Here is a 23,904-nt window from a genome sequence, read left to right as displayed (position 1 = left end):
TGTGTGTGTGTGTGTGTGTGTGTGTTCCTCATCCTACCCCTGCCACAGGCCCTGAACTGGTTGTCCTGGATGACCTCTGCCAGATGGGTTGTACTGTCAGTACTAGTTCCTAGCTCAGACACGCAACGCAATGCAGCTTAGTTTGGGTTTTTGCTAGTCTAGTCGCTCTGCTGGCTCTCTCTCTCTCTCTCTCTCTCTCTCTCTCTCTCTCTCTCTCTCTCTCTCTCTCTCTCTTCTCTCTTCTCTCTCCTCTCTCCTCTCTCCTCTCTCTTCTCTCTTCTCTCTCTCTCTGACTCTCTTTAACTTTCTCTCTGTATAATTCCCTGGAGATGCCTTTGAAAATGTATCTGTGTAAAGTGCAGTTGTCGTTCTGTCTGAGTCATGCCACACAGTAGGGGGTTCGCTAAATTCACTCCATGCTGAATGTACTCTCTGCATGATTCCAGATGTGATTTCTGTCAGTTTGTAGAGCGGTTCCGTTAATGCATATTCTGCTGTGCATCAAGGTTGTTGAGAAGTCGTTGTTGTGTCTTCTACATGATATGTTGTGACATAAGGTCATTGTGATAAGGTCTCGGATCTGCTGATATGTAAATATGAGACAGTCACTGCTCAGCCTTAGATGCCCTACGACTCACCCCCTACACACACACACACACACACACACACACACACACACACACACACACACACACACACACACACACACACACACACACACACACACACACACACACACACACACACACACACACACACACACACACACACACACACACACACACACACACACAGTGTAGTTGGAGGGTTTGTGTTCTAGGCTGATGCCAGGGAGTGATGTGGCTAGGTGCCAGTTGACCACAGTGTCCCAGGTTCCCAGCAGTGAGAATGCTATGTCAAATACTGGGGACATGTCAATGTCCTGAAGACATCAGCTCCTGGCTCTCCTTCAATAGTCTTCTATTTTGTCCCATGACATCAAGGTGACCTGAAAATAGCATTGTCTAATAGTCTCTATAGGGATGTGTGGCTGAAGATGGAGGTAATGTCCATTAAACAGGGCAGATGCTTTCTGAATGTGAAAGCAAAAAAAAAATCTATAACACTCTTGTATTTTCTCTTGTGGTTTCAGTCAGGGATGGATTAATGCAGGGGCTTACCAGGACTGAAGCCCCTGGGCCCAGGCCCGTGGGGGGCCCAAGAGGAAGCAACATTTAAAATACATATGTATGTATGTATGTACAGTTGAAGTCGGTAGTTCACATAAACCTTAGCCAAATACATTTAAACTCAGTTTTTCACAATTTCTAACATTTAATCCTAGTAAAAATTTCCTGTCTTAGGTCAGTTAGGATCACCACTTTATTTTAAGAATGTGAAATGTTGGCCTCCCTGGTGGCGCAGTGGTCTAAGGCACTGCGTCGCAGATTCTGGGTTCGAGCCCAGGCTCTGTCGCAGCCGGGCGTGACCGGGAGGTCCATGGGGTGACGCACAATTGGCCCAGTGTCGTCCGGGTTAGGGAGGGTTGTCCTTGTCGCATCGTGCACGAGTGACTCCTGATGCGGACTGGGCGCAGTGCATGCTGACCAGGTCGCCAGCTGTACCGTGTTTCTTCTGACACATTGGTGCGGCTGGCTTCTGGGTTGGATGTACGTTGTGTCAAGAAGCTGTGCGGCTAGGTTGGGTTGTGTTTCGGAGGACGCATGGCTCTCGACCTTTGTTTCTCCTGAGTCCGTATCGGAGTTGCAGTGATGAGACAAGACAACAATTGGATGACATTGGGGAGAAAAAAGGGGTAAAAAATAAAAGAATGTGAAATGTCAGAATAATAGTAGAGAGAATGATTTATTTCATCTTTTATTTCTTTCATCACATTCCCAGTGGGTCAGAAGTATTTGGTAGCATTGCCTTTAAATTGTTTAACTTGGGTCAAACGTTTTGGGTAGCCTTCCACAAGCTTCCCACAATAAGTTGGGTGAATTTTGGCCCATTCCTCCTGATAGAGCTGGTGTAACTGAGTCAGGTTTGTAGGCCTCCTTGCTTGCACACGCTTTTTCAGTTCTGCCCACAAATTTTCTATAGGATTGAGGTCAGGGCTTTGTGATGGCCACTCCAATACCTTGACTTTGTTGTCCTTAAGCCATTTTGCCACACCTTTGGAAGTATGGTTGGGGTCATTTAGGCTGGGTTTCTGTACAGCACTTTGTGACATCAGCTGATGTAAGAAGGGCTTTATAAATACATTTGATTGATTGATTGTCCATTTGGAAGACCCATTTGCGACCAACCTATAACTTCCTGACTGATGTCTTGAGATGTTGCTTCAATATATCCAAATTTTCCTGCCTCATGATGCCATCTATTTTGTGAAGTGCACCAGGCCCTTCTGCAGCAAAGCACCCCCACAACATGATGCTGCCACTCCCGTGCTTCACGGTTGGGATGGTGTTCTTTGGCATGCAAGCCTCCCCCTTTTCCCTCCAAACATAACGATGGTCATTATGGCCAAGCAGTTCTATTTTTGTTTCATCAGACCAGAGGACATTTCTCCAAAAAGTATGATCTTTGTCCCCATGTGCAGTTGCATACCATAGTCTGGATTTTTTGTGGCGGTTTTGGAGCAAAGGCTTCTTCCTTGCTGAGCGGCCTTTCAGGTTATGTCGATATAGGACTCGTTTTACTGTGGATATAGATACTTTTGTACCTGTTGCCTCCAGCATCTTCAAGGTCCTTTGCTGTTGTTCTGGGATTGATTTGCACTTTTCGCACCAAAGTACGTTCATCTCTAGGAGACAGAACGCGTCTTCTTTCTGAGCGGTATGACGGCTGCGTGGTCCCATTGTGTTTATACTTGCATACTATTGTTTGTACAGATTAACATGGTACCTTCAGGTGTTTGGATTTGCTCCCAAGGATGAACCAGACTCAAATTTCTTTTGGGGGGTGATATCTTTTGATTTTCACATGATGTCAAGCAAAGTGGCGCTGAGTTTGAAGGTAGGCCTTGAAATACATCCACAGGTACACCTCCAGTTGACTCAATTGATGTCATTTAGCGTATCAGAAGCTTCTAAAGCCGTGACATAATTTTTCTGGAGTTTTCCAAGCTGTTTAAAGGCACAGTCAACTTCGTGTATGTAAACTTCTGACCCACTGGAATTGTGATACAGTGAATTATAGGTGAAATAATCTGTCTGTAAACAATTGTTGGAAAAATTACTTGTGTCATGCACAAAATAGATGCCCTAACCGACTTGCCAAAACTATAGTTTGTTAACAAGAAATTTGTTGAGTGGTTTTAACGAGTTTTAATGACTCCAACCTAAGTGTATGTAAACTTCCGACTTCAACTGTATGTATATATATATATATATATATATATATATATATATATATATATATATATATATATATATATATATATATATAGTATACAGTGCATTTGGAAAGTATTCAGACCCATGACTTTTTCCACATTTGTTACTTTACAGCCTTATTCTAAAATGTATTAAATAGATGTTTTTCCTTATCATTCTACACATGATACCCCATAATAACAAAGCGAAAACAGGTTGTTATACATTTGTTATACAAATGTATTACAAATAAAAAACAGAAATACCTGAAAACAGCTGTGCAGCGACGCTCCCCATCCAACCTGACAGATCTTGAGAGGATCTGCAGAGAAGAATGGGAGAAACTCCCCAAATACAGGTGTGCCAAGCTTGTAGTGTCCTACCCAAGAAGACTTGAGGCTGTAATCGCTGCCAAAGGTTCTTCAACAATGTACTGTGTAAAGGTTTCGAATATTTATGCAAATGTAATATTTCAGTTGTACATTTTTTAGACATTTGCAAAAATGTATAAAACCTGTTTTTGCTTTGTCATTATGGGCTATTGTGTGTAGTTTGAGGCGGGGGGAAAAAATGTAATCCGTGTTAAAATAAGGCTGCAGTGTAACAAAATGTGGAAAAAGTCAAGGGGTCTGAGTGTTATCCAAATGCACTGTATATTATATATGAAATATATATTTTTTCATGTAACCGCCAACCGCAGGAGGATTCAGGAGCCTGCTCTCAATGAGTGTAGACAGCCTGCTGGTGCCTGCTGCCGTTCTGCTAATCATGATATGGGGGAGGAGAGGAGGTAGTGGGCACACGTGGGTAACTAGGGGGCCCTGCCTTGATTGGGTAAATGATTCATAAAAATATATAAATTAACTGCATAATAAATAAATGTGACTGGTCAATTATGTGAGTCAGGGGGCCCAAGAGGCAAAAATATATTATTTAAATAAAATATCGACCCCAGGAGCCCGCTCTTATTGTTCAAAATACACCAGAGAGCTTAATTTCATACTCGTCGCCAAACCCACTGGCTCCAGGTCATCTACAAATCTTTGCTAGGTAAAGCGTCGCTTTATCTCAGTTCACTGGTCACCATAGCAGCACCCACCCGCAGCACATGCTCCAGCAGGTATATTTCACTGGTCACCCTAAAAACCAATTCCTCCTTTGACCGCCTTCCATTCCAGTTCTCTGCTGCCAATGACTGGAACGAACTGCAAAAATCGCTGAAGCTGGAGACTCTTACCTCCCTCACTAACTTCAAGCACCAGCTGTCAGAGCAGCTCACAGATCATTGCACATGTACATAGCCCATCCAACTACCTCATCCCCATACTGTATTTATGTATTTATTTTGCTCCTTTGCACCCCAGTATCTCTACTTGCACATTCATCTTCTGCACATACTGTATATCACTCCAGTGTTTAATTGCTATATCGTAATTACCTCACAACTATGGCCTATTTTATTGCCTTACCTCCCTTATCTTACCTCATTTGCACACACTGTATATAGACTTTTCCCCCCCTCCTACTGTATTATTGACTGTATGTTTGTTTATTCCATGTGTAACTCTGTGTTGTATGTGTCGAACTGCTTTGCTTTATCTTGGCCAGGTCGCAGTTGTAAATGAGAATTGGTTCTCAACTAGCCTACCTGGTACAATAAAGGTGAAATAAAAATGATTTATCCACAAATGATCAATAGTTTATAAAAATAACTGTGGATTAACTTCTACTTGGTACTCATCCCGGATCCGGGAGCACCCTCATCAGTAAAAAAGCTGACTAGCATAGCGCCACAAGTAAATACTAGCATCTAAATATCATGAAATCACAAGTCCAAGACACCAGATAAAAGATACACATCTTGTGAATCCAGCCATCATTTCTGATTTTTAAAATGTTTTACAGGGAAGACACAATATGTATTTCTATTAGCTAACCACGATAGCAAAAGACTCAACTTTTTTTTCCCACCATTTTTTTACTGCATAGGTAGCTATCACAAATTCGACCAATTTTTTAATTTTATTTTTATTTTACCGTTATTTTACCAGGTAAGTTGACTGAGAACACGTTCTCATTTGCAGCAACGACCTGGGGAATAGTTACAGGGGAGAGGAGGGGGATGAATGAGCCAATTGTAAACTGGGGATTATTAGGTGACCGTGATGGTTGAGGGCCAGATTGGGAATTTAGCCAGGACACCAGGGTTAACACCCCTACTCTTACGATAAGTGCCATGGGATCTTTAATGACCTCAGAGAGTCAGGACACCCATTTAACGTCCCATCCGAAAGACGGCACCCTACACAGAGCAGTGTCCCCAATCACTGCCCTGGGGCATTGGGATCTTTGTTTAGACCAGAGGAAAGAGTGCCTCCTACTGGCCCTCCAACACCACTTCCAGCAGCACCTGGTCTCCCATCCAGGGACTGACCAGGACCAACCCTGCTTAGCTTCAGAAGCAAGCCAGCAGTGGTATGCAGGGTGGTATGCTGCTGGTAAATAAAGATATAAATAGTCACTAACCAAGAAACAACTTCATCAGATGACAGTCTGATAACATATTTATTGTATAGCATATGTTTTGTTCGAAAAATGTGCATATTTCAGGTATAAATCATAGTTTTACATTGCAGCCACCATCACAAAATCTCACCAAAGCAGCTAGAATAACTACAGAGACCAACGTGAATTACCTAAATAATTACCTAAAAACATTTATGAAAAATACACAGTGTACAGCAAATGAAAGACAAACATCTTGTGAATCCAGCCAATATTTCAGATTTTTTAAGTGTTTTACAGCGAAAACACAATATAGCATTATATTAGCTTACTACAATAGCCAACCACATAGCAGCATTGATTCATGCACGTTAGCGATAGCGAATAAACCAGCAAAATATATTAAATTTTTCACTAACCTTCTCAAAACTTCATCAGATGACAGTCCTATAACATCATATTACACAATACATATATGGTTTGTTCGAAAATGTGCATATTTAGCGGCACAAATCGTGGTTATACAATGAGAATAGTAGCCAAACTGCAAACAAAATGTCGCGAGAAATCTTGGGAGAGGCACCTAATCTAATCAATAACTAATCATAAACTTGACTAAAAAATACAGGTTGGACAGCAAATGAAAGATACATTAGTTCTTAATGCAACCGCTGTGTTAGATTTTTAAAATTAACGTTACTACGACATACAGCGTGCGTTAAAGCAAGACCGCACCGAAATTAATGGCGGAATAATAGTTTAACTTTTTCGACAGAAATTACGAATTAACATCATAAATAGTTCTTACTATTTGATGAGCTTCCATCAGAATCTTGTACAAGTTGTCATTTGTCCAGAATAATCGTTGCTCGGTTGTAGAAGGTCGTCTTCAACTGTGGAATTAGCAGCAAACGTTAGCCATGTGGTGCAGACGTGTCCAACTCAGCATAACGCAGAACAAAGAAAATCCCGAAAATCGCAATATACTGATATAAACTGATATAACTCGGTTTAAAATAACTACATTATGATGTTTTTAACACGTATTTCGAATAAAATCAGAGCCGGATATATCTAGCGCCTATAACAACAGCTTTTCAGGACGCAATCCTGAGGTCTGTCTCGCGTCATGACGAACGTAGAAAAGACTGCACACCCGGTTCCAAGAGCTCTTGTTCGGCCTCAGATCTACCTAGACACCCCATTCCAATTCTCACTGCTTACTGACATCTAGGGGAAGGCGTATGCAGTGCATGTAGACCCATAGATTACATGCAAATTATAAACTGACCCTGGAACAGAGCCCCCGATTTCAGATTTTTCAGTTCCTGACAGGAAGTTTGCTGCAAAATGAGTTGTTTTACTCACAGATATAATTCAAACGGTTTTAGAAACTAGAGAGTGTTTTCTATCCAATAGTAATAATAATATGCATATTGTACGAGCAAGAATTGAGTACGAGGCAGTTTAATTTGGGAACGAATTTTTACAAAGTCGAAATGGCGCCCCCCTATTGAGAAAAGGTTTTAAGATGTATCAGGTATCTGCCCAAATTAAGGAAACACCAACATTAAGTATCTTAAAAGGGTGTTGTGCCACCACAAGCTGCCAGACCAGCTTCAATACACCTTGGCATAGATTCCACAAGTGGACCTAAACCATGCCCGGAAAATGCACCCCACAGCATAACATGTTATTTGTATCCCTCATTTACTCAAGTATTTCCTTTATTTTGGTAATTACCACCAGTTGCCTACGTTCGGGAAGGTCGCAATTTGGCCAGCATGCACCCAAATATACAGCTTTTTGCATTGTGGACATAGACATAATCCATAGAAGGGTTTTGGAACCTCTTAGCCTGGCCATTGGACTATTAAACGCTATGGTTACTATATCAATGGCTGCCAGTCCTGACTCGAATGTGAACTGCCATCTATCGATTATAATAAAACTGTAAGGTTGGTTGTGGCTGTCTGTACAACCAATAGATTTGTTTTTCTCAAATTTTTATTTACATTTTTTTTCTTCAAACGGCAGCACTGTTTTTCAAAGTAGCTCATCTTGAGATAGGCTATTTCCAAGACACGCGCATCGGCCCTCACCGTGAGTAGTAGCCTATGGCTTCATCATTAGGTGAGTCAGTCGCCCACTGGAAATTGTATTTAGTAGCCTACTGTAACCCATATAAATATTTTTGCAATTTGTGTGGTATTAAAAAAAAATTCTGCCAATCTCTTCTATCATGTAAATTGTGTAGAATTGCATGAAATGCGTTTTTAAAAGCTAAAAAAAATTTGTCGGACCCTGCTAAAAAAAACTATCCATGTGTGGAAATCCTAAAAAAGCCTCTGCTCAACTGTAGCTTATGCCACGTCACATATGTTATTATGGCTTTATTATAAAGGGGCTTTTTCTTCAACAGTAAATTTACCACGCTTCAAATTGCATCTTGCGCACAGATTTGTTTACAGAAAGTTATGGCCCTGGTTTCAGTGTAATTGGTTGAGATGGTTGTTGGGATTGTTGTTCAGTTAAGGACTCCTTAAAGCAGACCCATATCTGTCCCTAAATTCCCCATTTGAAATGAGGAAGGCCCTCAATGTGATCACATGTAGAGAATGCCAACGCACAAACAGACATTCAAACACGCACCTTAGACGACACTTACTCACAGGAAATGTACTGTAGCTGAACCACATTGATGGGCTCATATGATAGACAGGTTGGAGTAGTTTTTCATTTATATGCACATAAAATGCAGCAGGCAAACCCACGGCTGACAAATTTGTCTCCCTCCCCGTCCTCTCACCATGCTGAGTACCATTCTATTATGTGGTCCTACTCAGCCAAGAGATGCAGGTGTTTTCCTGGTGATGTTTATTGACCTCATATAATAGATTTGATATGCTGGCCAGCTTTCTTATTCATGATGTATAAGGTGTAGTGTATGATTGTTGTGGAGAGGCACAGGAGTATAATAACAGAGTGTTTTAATAGTAGGCCTAATTGGGACAGTCCGTGTTGCAAATGGGACAACATTTCTTCATTCTCACCTATTTGGAGTTTGAATTAATTCTATACACTCTAGTGACTGAGGGAATAGGTGATAGTTAGTGTTAGCTATCGCTAGTCGGCTGTACCTCTTTTTCATCCTATAGCTTATTCTCCATCTTCTTTTTAAACAGTGACCCAACTGTGACCTATCCATCCCTCTCTCCACGTAGTAATTGCTGCTTTTCACTCTTTGCTAGGTTAACAGAGTCATCGGGTTCCCTCACCGATGGACCAATCAACTACAAGTACAAGACCAAGTGCACCTGGCTGATCGAGGGCTAGTAAGTAGCTCTTTCTCTCTTTCCTCCTCCCTCCTATCGCTATTCATACCCCCTTTTCTCTACATTCCGTACAGTATGAATTCATTCTTAGACTGATTGTCATTGTTCAATGGTCTTAGTGTTACATTCTTTGTCTAATGTTAAGAATCCTGGTCAGATGTGGGCAGTTGTAAAGTTCTAGTTACCTCTGCAGCCCGTTTTAAACCATGTTCTATGTTCTGTCCTTCAGCCCAAACGCTGTGCTCAGGTTGCGCTTCAACCATTTTGCCACGGAATGTAGCTGGGACCACACGTACGTCTATGACGGAGACTCCATCTATGCACCTCTGGTCGCAGTATTCAGGTGTGTCATCATACTCTATGTAGATACATGTTTACTCTCTAGTATGCGGGTCACTGTGCATGCATGAACACCAAATACTGTATACCTCCAAAGCCTAATTTGTGCAGAACACATGCAGCTAAATAATACAGAGGATTGTAGAATCTACACATACTGCAACACCCACAGAAGGGATTCAGAATACTGGCTAGCTGAAGAGGAATTGTTCTCTCTCTGCAATATACTGTAGGTAACGAGTGGGTGTTATCCATGAATCAATTGATTCATATTCTACATTTAGCTTTTAGGTGTTCCTCCTCTCCAGTCTTTAGAAGTAATGTTCTCCACCCACCTAGCCACCCTCTCTCCCCCTTCCCTTTGATCAATAGGTCCACAATGTAATACCTTCCACTGGGGGTCCTTCACCATCGACTCTCCCCTGGTCCATCAGTATTGGCTGTGTGGTCTTTGTGTTGCGCCTAGGAGCCTGGGTGTGGTCCTCCCAGTGGGGACTCTGTCTGACTGCTGGTAAACAGATTAGAGTGGATTTCTCCACCCTCTCCAATAACCTTGATGTGGCTTTGCTGTGTGTACTGTGTGTGCTGTGCTGTTCAGGCCTGAGCTTGATCCTCCATGCGATAGAGGGATCGATCCCAAGGAGAGAAAGGAATCACTTTCTCCCAATGATGTAGCGAGGGAAGGGGGGGTTGTCATGGTGACAGCAATCCCAGCTCAGCAGTCAAGGGTGACTGGGTGATCATTTACCCAGCATGCTTTTGGAGCTTAGTATGCATTTGTGTTTTGTGTGTGTGTGTGAATACTCTATCATTAATGTATTTTTCTCTTCTTCTCCCACAGCGGTCTCGTTGTCCCGGAAACGAGAGGGAACGAGACTGTTCCGGAAGTGGTAGCCACCTCTGGATACGCACTGTTGCACTTTTTCAGTGACGCTGCCTACAACCTGACTGGATTCCACATCTCCTACTCGTGAGTGGCCCCAGCCAATACACACACTTTACATTTACAAAGTCCTCACCTCTACAGTACATCACCATTGGGGAAGTCTCTGACTCAGTAGCAGACAGTGGGATGAATAAGAGCCATGTCCCCATTAAATCGTCTTTCCTCTCTATGTGTTCCTGCACACATACAACCTCAGACCACATCCCATCCTCTCTAGGGTCTACAATGTCTGTCACAGGCGTAGCTGGGGAACACCATTACAGCTAAGGAGATAACACCCATTGACATACGAGAGACGTGTGTGTGTGTATGTGTGTGTGATTCTGAAAAAGTATTCATTGGGTTGCCTCACAAAGCAGCAGACTAGAGTCTAGCTCAGCCTCAAGGCCTCCAGGACAGACATACACCATGTGGCCATAAAGGTGTTGCCATAGCAATGCTGCTGTCACAGCCCGAAACATTATCGTCCCCCTGTTGCTGAAAAGCCCATGCATTATCCTGAATCCTTGACTTCTGTCTCTTTGTCTACTGTACCTTCCCCTTTTCTCAATTATTTTGTCTGTATCTCTTTCGCACTTCTCTCTAATTCTCTCTTGATTCCTCTGTATCTCACTCTATCTGTTCTGCTCCCAGAAAAATAATGCTTCAATGGATGACAATCACCTCTGTTAATCAATCATTCTGTCAGCTATTTGTTTTTCCTCAATTATTACAATGATGACCTTTCCAAATGTACATCCCCATTCCTCCCATCTCTCTTTTCTGTGTCTGCAGGGTCAACTCGTGCCCCAATAACTGCTCAGGCCATGGGAAATGCAGCACAGGGAACTCCATCGCCAGCCGGGTGTACTGTGAGTGTGATAAGTACTGGAAGGGCGAGGCCTGTGACATCCCCTACTGCAGGAACAACTGTGGCAGCCCCGACCATGGCTACTGTGACCTCACTGGGGAGAAAAGCTGTGTCTGTAACGACAGCTGGCAAGGTGGGGCTAGAGCCATGGTTATTCTAATATTGTGTCAATGTTGTCACCATGGTGTGGTATCTTCATGGTGGTTTATAGGGTTCATTCATTCTTTCTTCAATGACAAAGGTAAGTTCTTTGTGTTCTTGTAGATTGAGTCACACGGCTATCTCCTGGCTGAAAAGAGAACTGTGAACATAGGCGCACACCTGACACCTGGTGTGTTCAGCAGACACTGTATGACAGTCTTTGTTTATATGAAGAGAATGGGGGTCATGTTGACACGTTTTAGGATCCACGTGAGCTGTTGGATAATGTCCTACACTTTTTGGACAGTTTGACAGCTGGAGCCTTTTGATGTTGAGTATCCCATGCTCTAACAATCTAACCTTGAGGTGATGGTGGAAGACCATAGGTTTCTTCATTCTCTCTGAACTCTAATCCATCCTCCTTATTCATACATGCTACACTAAATATAATACTTGCTATATATAGTCTACCACAGTATGAGTCATAATACCCGATAAACCTAGCGGTCAAACAGGAATGGTTCCAATTGTTTTTCCACCATTCATTTTATCCATCGTGGATTTTTGGAAACAATTCAAATAAGAGTTGTGTTTCATGTAGGCTTATCTTGGCGTGAAGTTTTGATAACCATGTAAATCTCTCTCGGACAAGGTTACTTTTATCAGTATATTCACCTCTATTTACCCCTCAAAAATGTAATGCTAATTAGCTGCTAATGTGGCTATCATACAGAATTACAAATGCCTGTCTCAAGCTTCACGTCACTCACCAGGGCCATGATGATCTGGAAAAGACTGCCGAATCGAGGCAAAGGTAAGAATCTCTGGATTAACTATCTTATGTGAGCTACATTTTGTAATTAATAAATTGGCTAAAGTTGTTTAAATTGACAATTCTGTTAACTGTCTTGGGCAAGTTTGACATTGAAAATGCCCGTTATCTAGCTAGCTAGATCATGGTCAGCTAGTTAGCAACATTAGCCTGGCTAGATGGCTGCAGATTGTCTAGCCATTTTAAATGCATGAGAAATTCATAAAAACGAGTTTAGCTTTCTTTAGCTAGACTGTTGGTTTATAAAAGCCATCTAGTTAACTAACTAGGTAACTTAGATGATGAAGCTAGGGCTAGGCGTTCTTGATGATAATGTGTGTTTGTGTCTATGGGTGAGGGGTGGGTAGCCTACTACCGAGGTCTACCGAGGTGTATCCTAGCTATCTGTATTATTTAAGTCTGGCTTTTTGACAGGTTTCAGAGACGGACTGATTAGCATCCTCTCGTGTCAACAGTGTGCTTACTTTACTGCAGGAAAACATTGATATGTTAGCTGTTTCCCTCTGGACAGCAGATCATTAGTATAGCTAGTAGGCAAGGTTATGTAACCTTATTTAGTCCTACCTGCTATGGTGGGTTTTAAATTAATTGGTATTCACCCGTTTGTTTTTGAGGTAGAATTACTGTCATGTTATTGATGCCAAATTGCAAACCTTATTTGCACCTTCTCTATTCCAGAACCAATGGGTGTGCCTGAGTCTTATCACCTCTCAACTAGGTTAGCTGTTTCAACCTGGAACACTATTCCAGGTTTATATATAGCGCATGCTCCACTCAAGTTGAAGTTGAACTTGTTGACTGATGCCATGGCGGCGGCTGCTTAAAAGAAGGGAGCAGCTGCGAACCAGAAGACTGCATCCAGGGCAGCCCTGGTCCACACCTGCCCTGTTTGTCAGGTGAGTAGGATTGTTTTGTACTGTATGTGCCTTTTAGGTTCCTCTCCATGTGTAGACTATTGTACTGGCCTGTGTGAGACAGTCTTTCATGTATAGTAGTTTGTTGTATCGTATTGCTTAGTTTATCATTTGTGTCAACTTTGAATTCAATCTAAGCCACAGATTGTTAACTTCCTCCATTTTGTACTTGACCTTTATAGAGGCAGACCCGAAGACATTCAAGCAGCACTTTGAGAGCAAGGATTCCAAGCCTCCAATGGCCCCAGTACTGGTTGATGTGCAGGCCTATGTAACCACACACACTCAAATGGACCTACAGCTGGGGTAAGATAGTGTAAACCACCATGTTGTCAACTAAATGCTGTCCGCAATGCTTAAGTTGTATTGTCTATGGCTCAATTTGTGGAATTCTGTGATCACTCATTGTCTTTAATGTTGTGATTATCAGACACACGATGACCAGGATTTGAGTGCTGCAACTGAAACGGAATGACGTCAAGGGACACGCTGAGACCCTGAGTATGACAGGACATGGGGCGGATATTTGTGACAACGATTTAAAAGGGGTGCAGGCACACTAGCACCCCATTTCTATCTTTATTCCATGACCAATCTTCTCTCTAGCTACCCCTTATTCCACACTATGTCTTTTATGCCCCATGGTCCCTCAACTTTGGACACTTTGGAACTTTCCATCTTATCTCTATAAACGCAGCCTACCTTCACCCATTTTCCCTATGCTGCTTTCTTCACTTGTTGTTCCTCTGATTTGATAACATCTAGACTCAGTAACATGTTTAAAAGTTTTGTGGTGTACTGTTTTTCTACCCTTTTCTCCTGTGTAGTGCTGTCCTCCTGCTTTTCTGGGGTTCAGACTGAATGCAGTGGTAAATGTGCTGCTCACAAATGACAGCAGCAACATGGACCTGTTCAATTGACAAGAAGGGTGTTGATATAGCTGTGTTTAAAGATGGCTTCCTTGTTTTGAGTCTGTTAATTGTGTTTCTCCTTCTGCTGGAGTTGATCTAGTATTTTCTATAAAACCTACCTTAGGCATTACATTTGTCCATTTGTAACTCACCCATCACAATCACAATATGCTGTTTTATATTTTGTGCTGGTGTCAGCTAGAGATGACGTGCAGGAGTTTGCAGGGATTTGTAGTCTTGTATGATGTCGACTTTGATGCTAATTAGCTTTTTCGAATCTGAGAGTAAATAGAGCTGAATATATTGATGAAAGTCACCTTGTCCGAGAGAGATTTACATGGTTATCAAAACATCACGCCAGGGTACGTCTACACGAAACACAACCCTTATTTGAAGTGTTTCTAAAATCCACAATAGATAAAATGAATGCTGGAAAAACAACTGGAACCATTTCCATGTTTGACCGCTAAGTTTTATGGGTATTATGACGCATCCACTGTGGGGCTCAATTGTCTGTTCACCAAGAGGAGATATCTTTATATTCCATGTCTGCCATCTGGTGGTAATGGAGGTTTTGTTCTCACTCGAATACTGTATGATTTGGTGATGTATTCATACACATATTTACTCTACTTTGTTCATGTGTTTCATCTAACCTCATGACCAAAAACAGACATTGCTCTTAATGCCATAACCCTCTGAAGTCTTCAGTGGTGTTATGTGGACTGTGTCCATGTGCATCCCATAGGAAGTGCACCCCTATTGATAAAACTAACACAAATGTGTGGTTGTATTGGACATGTGAGGCATGCACTTCTATGTTTCCGTTCCACTCTCTGTATGATCTGGATGATTCCGACTGTGTATCTCTCTTAGTTGGGCAGGATATCAACCCTGATAACATGGTCTTTAACCCATTAGATATTAATGAAGCCAAAAATAAATAGAATGATTGGGTTGATCCTGACAAAAATGTCCTGAATATTACCAGAAATAAGTCTATGACCTTTGGTTACTATAATGTTAAGCAATTTAACAACCTGTAAAGAGGACACGTGATTCTGACATTAGTAGTTTGTTTCATTGATATCCTTGTGTCAACCTTGGATTTGATTAATATTGAAGATAAATGTGTATATTGGGTGATTACAACATAAATGTATTTAAAAGTGAGAACCACTCACTGCATCTGATTTCAGCTATCTGTATCCCCTCATCTATGATCCCACAAGAGTGACCAGTTCATTTTCATTTTTATTGATCATATTTTTACAAATTATTTGAATAATGTGGCTAATACAGGTATACTTTATTCTGACATTTCTGACCACTTTCCAATTTTACACTTCTCTTTGGCAGCTGGACATGAACAGACGGGAATGATTAATAACGTTAAATGTAAAATATTTAACAAAAGTAATTGTGAGCGTTTTAAGATGTTGATTGATGATATTTCATGTTTATAATCAGGCCGATGTAGAATCTGCTTACCTGACTTTTCTCACATCTTTCAACTCTGTATTTCACAACTGCTTTCCCTTAGTTAAACCATGTAAGAGAGCAGCAGAACGGTTCTGGAAACCTTGGTTTACAACCAGTCCAAAAATAAAAAAAAGTTGTATAAAAAGTTTCTCCTGAATTCTGCAAATTACAAAAAATATAAGAACAAATTTCCTCACCTACTTCGGATATCCCCCAAAATATATTTTACTAACAAATTCCAAGAATCCTTAAATAATATAAAGTCATCTTGGAAAATCATCAATCAACTGTTGAATAAGAAAAATGCATCTACAGCTATCCCATCTTAATTTATTGTTGGAAATAAGATCTATAGTGATCCTGATGTTACTTCATGTGAAGTGAATAACGATTTTGTGAATGTGGGTTCATCTCTGTCAAAGAAATTGAAAAAACTGATGAAAATCCCTTGGATTACATTAAGGGACATATCCCTTCTCTGCTTCAGTTTGATCCTCCTGATGTAATGGAGGTAATTGGTAACTTAAAGATATCAGCAGCAGGTCTTGATGAGATTGGTGCCTCTGGTGAAGTCAGGGTCTTCCTTGATTACTGAACCTCAAAAGTATATCTTCACCAAATCTGGTATTGTTCCTAAAGATGAGAAAATTGCCAAAGTTATCCCCCGCTATAAATCTGAAGATCCAATAACTTTTACAAATTATCGCCCAATATCTGGACTTCCATGTTTTTTTAAATCCTAGAAAAATTGGTATATAAGAGAATGTTCAAATATTTAATTCAACACTGTATTGAGCACCAATATGGTTTTTGTAAAAACTACTCCACAGATATGGCCCTTTTGCAACTTGTGGATAAAATCTGTACAGCCCATAACAACAATGAATACGCTCTTGACATCTTTTTAGATCTATCCAAATCGTTTGACACGGTTGATCATGAAATATGACTTTCTAAATTGCATTATTACGTTTTTCATGAGTACCCAGTACCTGTCAAAAGTTTGGACACACCTACTCATTCAAGGGTTTTTCTTTATTTGTACTATTTTCTACATTGTAGAATAATAGTGAAGACATCAACACTATGAAATAACACATGGAATCATGTAGTAACCAAAAAAGTGTTAAACAATTAAAAATATATTTTATATTTGAGATTCTTCAAAGTAGCCACCCTTTATCTTGATGACAGCTTTGCACACTCGTGGCATTCTCTCTGCATTCTCCCATATCCACAGATATCCTCTCTGGAGATCGTAGAACCTTCCAGAAGAACAACCATCTCTGCAGCACTCCACCAATCAGGCCTTTATGGTAGAGTGGCCAAACGAAAGCCAGTCCGCTTAACGTTTGCCAAAAGGCACCTAAAGGACTCACAGACCATGAGAGACAAGATTCTCTGGTCTGATTGAACTCTTTGGCTTGAATGCCAAACATCACGTCTGGAGGAAACCTGGCACCATCCCTACGGTGAAACATTGTGGTGGCAGCATCATGCTGTGGGGATGTTTTTCAGCGGCAGGGATTGGGAGACTAGTCAGGATAGAGGGAAAGATGAACGGAGCAAAATACATAGAGATCCTTGATGAAAACCTGCTACAGAGCGCTCAGGACCTCAGACTGGGGGTGAAGGTTCACCTTCTAACAGGACAACAACCTTAAGTACACAGCCAAGACAACGCAGGAGTGGCTTCGGGACAAGTCTCTGAATGTCCTTGAGGTGCCCAGCCAGAGCCCGGACCCAATCAAACATCTCTGGAGATACCTGAAAATAGCTGTGCAGCAACTCTCCCCATTCAACCCCACAGAGCTTTCGAGGATCTACAGAGAAGAATGGAAGAAACTCCCCAAATACAGGTGTGCCAAGCTTATAGCGTCATACCCAAGAAGACTCGGCTGTAATCGCTGCCAAAGGTGCTTCAACAAAGTACTGAGTAAATGGTCTAAATACTTATGTAAATGTGATATTTCAGTTTTTAGTTTTTATACATTAGCAAAAATGTATAGCGACCTGTTTTTGCTTTGGCATTATTGGGTATTGTGTGTAGATATTTAATGCATTTAAGAATAAGGCTGTAACGTAACAAAATGTGGAAAAAGTCAAGGGGTCTGAATACTTTCCGAATGCTTTGTAGTTATGTTAATGATAGAGCACAATTTGTTCATACAAACGGCTGTGCATCTTACAAACGGCTGTGCATCTGTGGCGTACCACAGGGTTCGATAATTGGACCTTTGATATTCCTGATCTACTGTATATCAATGACCTAGCTACTGTGTCTTCTACCGTATCTCCCATTCTCTTTGCTGATGATACCAATTTGATTTTATCACACCATATTTCTATTCACCAATTAATGAAGCCAACTCAGTCATGAACACCTTTTCTGAATGGTTCCAGGTAAACAAATGATCTTTAAATGTAAAAAAATCTAGCTTTTTTGCATTCACTCATGAGAATAAGATATTTTTAAATATTGTATAAAAAAAGAGCCAGAATCTCAATTGGTGGGAATAAAATTTAACAATTCACATCCACTAGATTCCTCTGTTCTAGTTGACGAAAAGTTATCCTTGAAAGATCCTATTCAATTTGTCTGCAGCAAAGTGATGCTGTTGTTATCATCCGAAAGATTAGCGGTTTCGTTCATCAGGCTTGCTTCCTAACTCTATACTATAGCTTAATTTACCGATATCTCATTTACTGTAGTATTGCCTGGGCCAGTACATATGCCTCCTTCCTACACAAATTACTCATCATACAAAAGACTAGCCACCTCTCTAATTACCTGGCTCCATCTGCACCTTTTGTTGAAGAAACTCAATATCTTGTCTATTTGTGATGTTAATGTATGCCAATTATGCACTTTCATCTACTTTCATGTACAAATACTCATACTTCCCAGACAGTTTACCTAAACCCTTCAATGGATTCTTCCAGATTAATTCTGAAATCCATCTATTTGACACAAGACACTGCGATAACCTTCAGCCTCCCCACTGGCGCACCTCACATAGTCAATTTTCTAACAGATACAGAGGTACCATACTCTGGGATTCTTATCTTTACATTGCCAAAACCTCATCATCCCTCAATAACTTCAAGCGAAGACTGGGGGTCAGCCTGGTGAACCAAACTACCCAATAGTCCCCTACCATGTATCCTATCTCTCTCTTTCTCACACACTCAATCAATCAAAACATGGTATACTGAGTATATAATATACAATTATAATTAATATGCTTTGTTTAACTGATTGAACAGACTTTTGTACATTTACTTGTGGTATGGTTCATCACAAGCCTTTGAGCTTACAACCTCACCTGCACACTTTTTTAAATTTGTATTGTCTGTACTGTTTTGTCTTTCACTTATTTGCTTTGGTGCAAATAATTACAACATACAACATAATACTTCATCCTTACAGTAGAACCAACCAAGCACCTCTCAATGAGACAGCTGGTGCCACTGCTATTTTATGAGTTGCTGGTCATTGATTATATCACACTAATGAGGTTTTCTCCACTGATGTATTGGGTTAGACAGCGTGCTGGCCCATAGACCTGATCACAACCACCCATTCCACTGTCTGTCCCCCACTCTAATAGAGGCCAACAGAGGCCAATATCATCGGGTCCTTCTCATAATTGGGTTTGATGAATCAGTCCCTCCCTCCTGATTAAAACCCCTAATGGTTCTGCCACCAGTTGGCCTCTGGGTGGTGGGGTCCTGTTATCATGTGAGCTCTTCACCATCATGGCCGACCTCCCTCATGACATAGGCTGTGTTATCAGGCCCTTCACCAGCAGATGGTGCTGTGGTACCACTTTGGTTGTCAGCTGTATTGAAGTGTTTTTGATGAGTCTTTTGCTACAAACACACCTCATGTATTTGTAGGTATTTGTCATGTGTTTGAGTCATGTGTTGTCGTCCTCTCCAGGCCCAGACTGTGCTCTGTCAGTACCATCCACAGAGTCTTATTGGGTGATGCCTAATGTCAAGCCCTTCGGACAGTCTCTGGGCAGGGCCTCCCATAAGACTGTGGTCCACGGGAAACTCATGTGGGTCGTTGGAGGATACACCTTCAACTACAGCTCCTTCCACATGGTGCTCAAGTAAGGCACTGACTGAAGAGAGGCCTGGAACGTCTGTCTGTCTGCCTGCCTGCCTGCCTGCCTGCCTGCCTGCCTGCCTGCCTTTCTCTTCATCTCTCTCTGTGTCTATTTACCCTCTATATATTTGTCTCTCTCCTTCCTGTCTTTTGCTCCAAACTCTCTGTCTCTCTCTCCTCTCGACTACTTCATCTCTCTTTGTCTCCCTTTACATGTAATATCTCTGTATCACTAATTTCTCCCTCCACTCTCTATCTATCTATTTGTTGAATGTTCCCAGGCCTGACTCTTTTTTTCCTCTCTGCAGTTATAATATGGAGAGCAGCACTTGGGATGTGGTGCCAATCAATAGTGGTCCTCTGCAGAGATATGGCCATTCTCTGGCTCTCTACCAGGTAAAGCAGCTAATGGTCACAGCCCACTATCAGGGTGGATGTGTTCCTTCCATCTAGCTTTCTGTCATCAACTGGTACCATACATCTATATACTGTAGGGTTCTCTCTCTGACTCTTTATGTTTCTCTGGGGTTTTCTCTCTCCTTCACACATAATCTGTGTACATTTTATATAGGGTTCTCTCTCTCTCTCTCTCTGTGTTGGGTGAGGGAGCTAAGATGATTGCCTCCCTGGGTCTGAGTAGAGATAACATTGCAGTAAGATTTATGTGGGGACCTCAGGGTTTGTCAGAGAGCAGAAGGGCTGCAGGCTTTGCTTCGGCTAACTGACACGTTGTCTCACTAGGGGAAACAAGCATGACCACGTTTAAAAGGCCTGCTCTGCCTCTTCTCCTCTTGAAACTATAGGAGTCTGTCTGAATGACCCTCCCTGGTAAATAGAAAGGCTGCCTCTGCCTCTTCTCCTCTTGAAACTATAGGAGTCTGTCTGAATGACCCTCCCTGGTAAATAGAAAGGCTGCCTCTGGCATGTATGTGTGACATTAAACTCTTCCTTTACTACTAAACTTGATTTTATATTTGATGTCTTACTATGATTGCTGACTTAAGGCGATTCAGCTTTGCTTATGTGAGTTGATTGGAAGTAGTATTTACAGTTCAAAGGTTATGGCTAGACAGGCTGAGAAGTTTATTTTGGAACGACATTACTTGCAGTTTAGAATGCTTTAAAATGGTACCTCTAAGGAAGACCTCACAAATTGTTTCGTCGTTAAAAAAAACTGCACATGCTAAAGGTTCCACATACTAACATACTTCCACTTACTGGTTTTAGAACTAGCCTAAGCTGCAGTCTGTGTTTGGGACAGAGGTTGATATTTTTATTGTAGAGTAAAACAGCCATGAGTTCAGACAGAGGAAGATGCGAAGCGAGAGAGATGACTGGGCCCAAAATCTGTCTTCTCCAGCAAGTGGCATTCTTTCAGTTTTTTCCGCTTACCAAGCGTGGAATTTTTGTATGGAGGTCAATGAGAAGACATGTTATGGCTTATTTGATTGAATAGAAGTTACGTACTGATTATGTTGTTACGAGTGTGCTGATGGAATGGACTAAATAGGAAGTAGGAATGGACTAAATATATTTGTGTGTTCACCCATCTACACACAATGCCCCATCATGGAAAAGTGAGAACATGTTTTTAGAAATTTCTGAAAATGTATTGGAAAAAAACAATATAAATATCTCATTGACATAAGTATCCCTGAGTCAATCATTTGTTGAATCACCTTTGGTTGCGATTACAGCTGTGAGTCTTTCCACACCTGGATTGTGCAACATTTGCCCATTATTCTTTAAAAGCAACTCCAGTAAAGATTTGGCCTTTTGTTTTAGGTTATTAACCTGCTGAAAGGTGAATTAATCTCCCAGTGTCTGGTGGAAAGCATACTTTTTATTCTGTCACTCTGTCAATTAGGTTAGTATTGTGGAGTAACTACAATGTTGTTGATCCATCCTGTTTTCTCCTATCACAGCCATTAAACTCTGTAATTGTTTTAAAGTCGCCATTGGCCTCATGGTGAAATCCCTGAGTGGTTTCCTTCCTCTCCAGCAACTGAGTTAGGAAGGACGTCTGTATCTTTGTAGTGACTGGGTGTATTGATACACCATCCAAAGTCTAATGAATAACTTCACCAACAACTTCACCATCAAAGGGATATTCATTGTCTGTTTTTTGTTGTTGTTTTCTTTACTAATCTACCAATATGTGCCCTTCTTTGCAAGGCATTGGAAAGCCTACCTGGTCTTTGTGGTTGAATCTGTGTTTGAAATTCACTGCTCGACTGAGGTACCTTACAGATAATTGTACACTCAGAGGCCAGTTTATTAGGTACAACAACCCGTTCACAAAATTGGATCGCTCCTATAGACAGTGAGTCACATGGCCGTGACTTGTTATATAAAGCAGGCAGATGGGCATCGAGGCTTTCAGTTACTGTTCGATTGAACATTAGAATAGGCTAAATGAGTGGCACCTGAGCGTGGTATGACTAGGGCTATCGCGGTGACCGTATTATCGCCACACCGGCAGTCACGAGTCATGACCGCAGTCAAATTCTCTGTGACCATTGGTCACGGTAATCCTATCCAAAACTGTGCAAATGAATGGCGCTGATGGGTAGACTATCAAACTTGCTAACGGCCCCCGCTAATGGCCTGGTACTCAGTGCTCTCTGGTATTAGAATAATATGAAGGATGAGGACAAATGGTGATGGGAGTTAGAGCTCCCATTCCAAAAGGTACACAGGAAAGCCCCGGACCCAATATGCATGAATTCATTTTTAAAACCCCTTTTGAAAGTACCTAAAGAACAACCGGTCGGATCCCCGTGAGGGAAGAGCTGAAAAGCCAATTGATTTTGCTACTTTATTAAATTGGAGCCAGAAAGAGAGAGCGAGAGAGAGGCACAGAGGGAGCATCTGTAGGTTATTAGGGAGTGGAGGCATAGCGGTGTCGGTGTGTACCTGTTGGCTTTTGGTCGCTGTAGCCTTTCTTTATCATTTCACTTTGAATTCTGTCATTTTAATTCTATCTTCCATTGATTAGATATCGCTAACTTGCTTGCCATACAAGCTGAGCAGCAATGCAATTGAGCGCATGCCTTTTTTTGCAACCTTTTCCAAATCATCGATATAGAGTCCCATCATGCAACCCATATGTTTTTGATTTCAAAGACATTCCCAGGTTTATAGGCCTTTTTACAAATACATAAATAATGAATACTATTCTGATAGTGTAGGCTATATTACATTGATTTATAAGACTTTTTTAAATGTAGATGTGCCGAAGCCGCACATCATCAGCTTATATAGAAGTCCGGAGATGATAAACATGTTGATGTTAATTAACGGTCAATTACCATGAGACCGGCAGTCATTTGCATGACAATTACCAGCTGACAAAATGTCATGACTGCCTCACCGTAGGTATGATTGTTGGTGCCAGGCACGCCGTATCTAGTAGCTCAGAAACGGCTGCCTCACAAATGATCGAAATAACAGGCTACTTTGACACTGACAAACTAAGAATCTGAGATCAATAAAAACGACCTTGTCTTGAATCCATCAATAGCCTTGGCCCAGGTGTGTGGAGACACACATATTATAGTCCTAGAAAAGCTTTTCCGGGTTCACTGACTCACCCAACGGTGCGCAGCTCACTCACCGGCGGTGGCCGATGCGCTCGTGCCAAAAGCTTATCTCTCTTGTTTTACTTTGTAAAACAATGCTGTTCGCTCAATAGGCCTATTTGGAAGTTGATAACTTGGTAGTCTACAGACAGATTAGTCTTCCTGTTTTCCCGCAATTGTATTTGAAATATTGTACTGTAATGGGCAAATATTGTACAATCCAGGTGTGCAAATCTCTTACCCAAAATCACCGTCAAAGTATTGACTCTGGTGTGAATACTATTTCTGGATTTGTGCAAACATTTCTAAAAGCATATTTTCACTTTGTCATTATTGGTTATTGTGTGTAGATGGTTGAGAAATAACATATATTTGATCCATTTTGAATTCAGGCTGTAACACAACATTTGGAATATGTAAAGGGGTATGACTACTTCTTGAAAGCTATGTGTGTGAGTGTGTGCATGCATGTGTGGACAGTCATGGCTGTGTGCCCACTTTTTCACCATACCCCTATCTTTCACATGTTCCATTTATGTGCTTGCTTTGAACACACTTAGCCCATCAAGTGTTCCTTTACTAGTCACAATGGTGTACC

General features: G+C 41.3%; 1 protein-coding gene and 1 long non-coding RNA gene across 4 annotated transcripts in view; both read left to right on the top strand.

The window, feature by feature from the left end:
- LOC139570983 (attractin-like protein 1) overlaps positions 1 to 23,904 on the top strand; it is a 352,370-nt gene that overhangs the window by 65,102 nt on the left and 263,364 nt on the right. For all 3 annotated transcript variants that reach the window (XM_071393395.1, XM_071393394.1, XM_071393396.1), the window contains exons 2-7: positions 9,113 to 9,196; positions 9,426 to 9,539; positions 10,377 to 10,505; positions 11,256 to 11,464; positions 19,555 to 19,729; positions 20,034 to 20,121. In XM_071393395.1, the coding sequence (XP_071249496.1) occupies positions 9,113 to 9,196; positions 9,426 to 9,539; positions 10,377 to 10,505; positions 11,256 to 11,464; positions 19,555 to 19,729; positions 20,034 to 20,121 (799 nt within the window). The remainder of the gene's footprint in view (positions 1 to 9,112; positions 9,197 to 9,425; positions 9,540 to 10,376; positions 10,506 to 11,255; positions 11,465 to 19,554; positions 19,730 to 20,033; positions 20,122 to 23,904) is intronic.
- Positions 11,960 to 15,302, top strand: LOC139570984 (uncharacterized). The gene is made up of 4 exons (XR_011674213.1): positions 11,960 to 12,286; positions 12,983 to 13,200; positions 13,401 to 13,524; positions 13,649 to 15,302. It is a non-coding gene; the product is annotated as an uncharacterized lncRNA (long non-coding RNA).

Source organism: Salvelinus alpinus, chromosome 3 (assembly GCF_045679555.1).
Source record: "Salvelinus alpinus chromosome 3, SLU_Salpinus.1, whole genome shotgun sequence".
NCBI classification, from domain to species: Eukaryota; Metazoa; Chordata; class Actinopteri; order Salmoniformes; family Salmonidae; genus Salvelinus; species Salvelinus alpinus.
The sequence above is the reverse complement of the archived record's forward strand: the minus strand, read 5'-3'. Positions and strand labels throughout refer to the sequence as shown.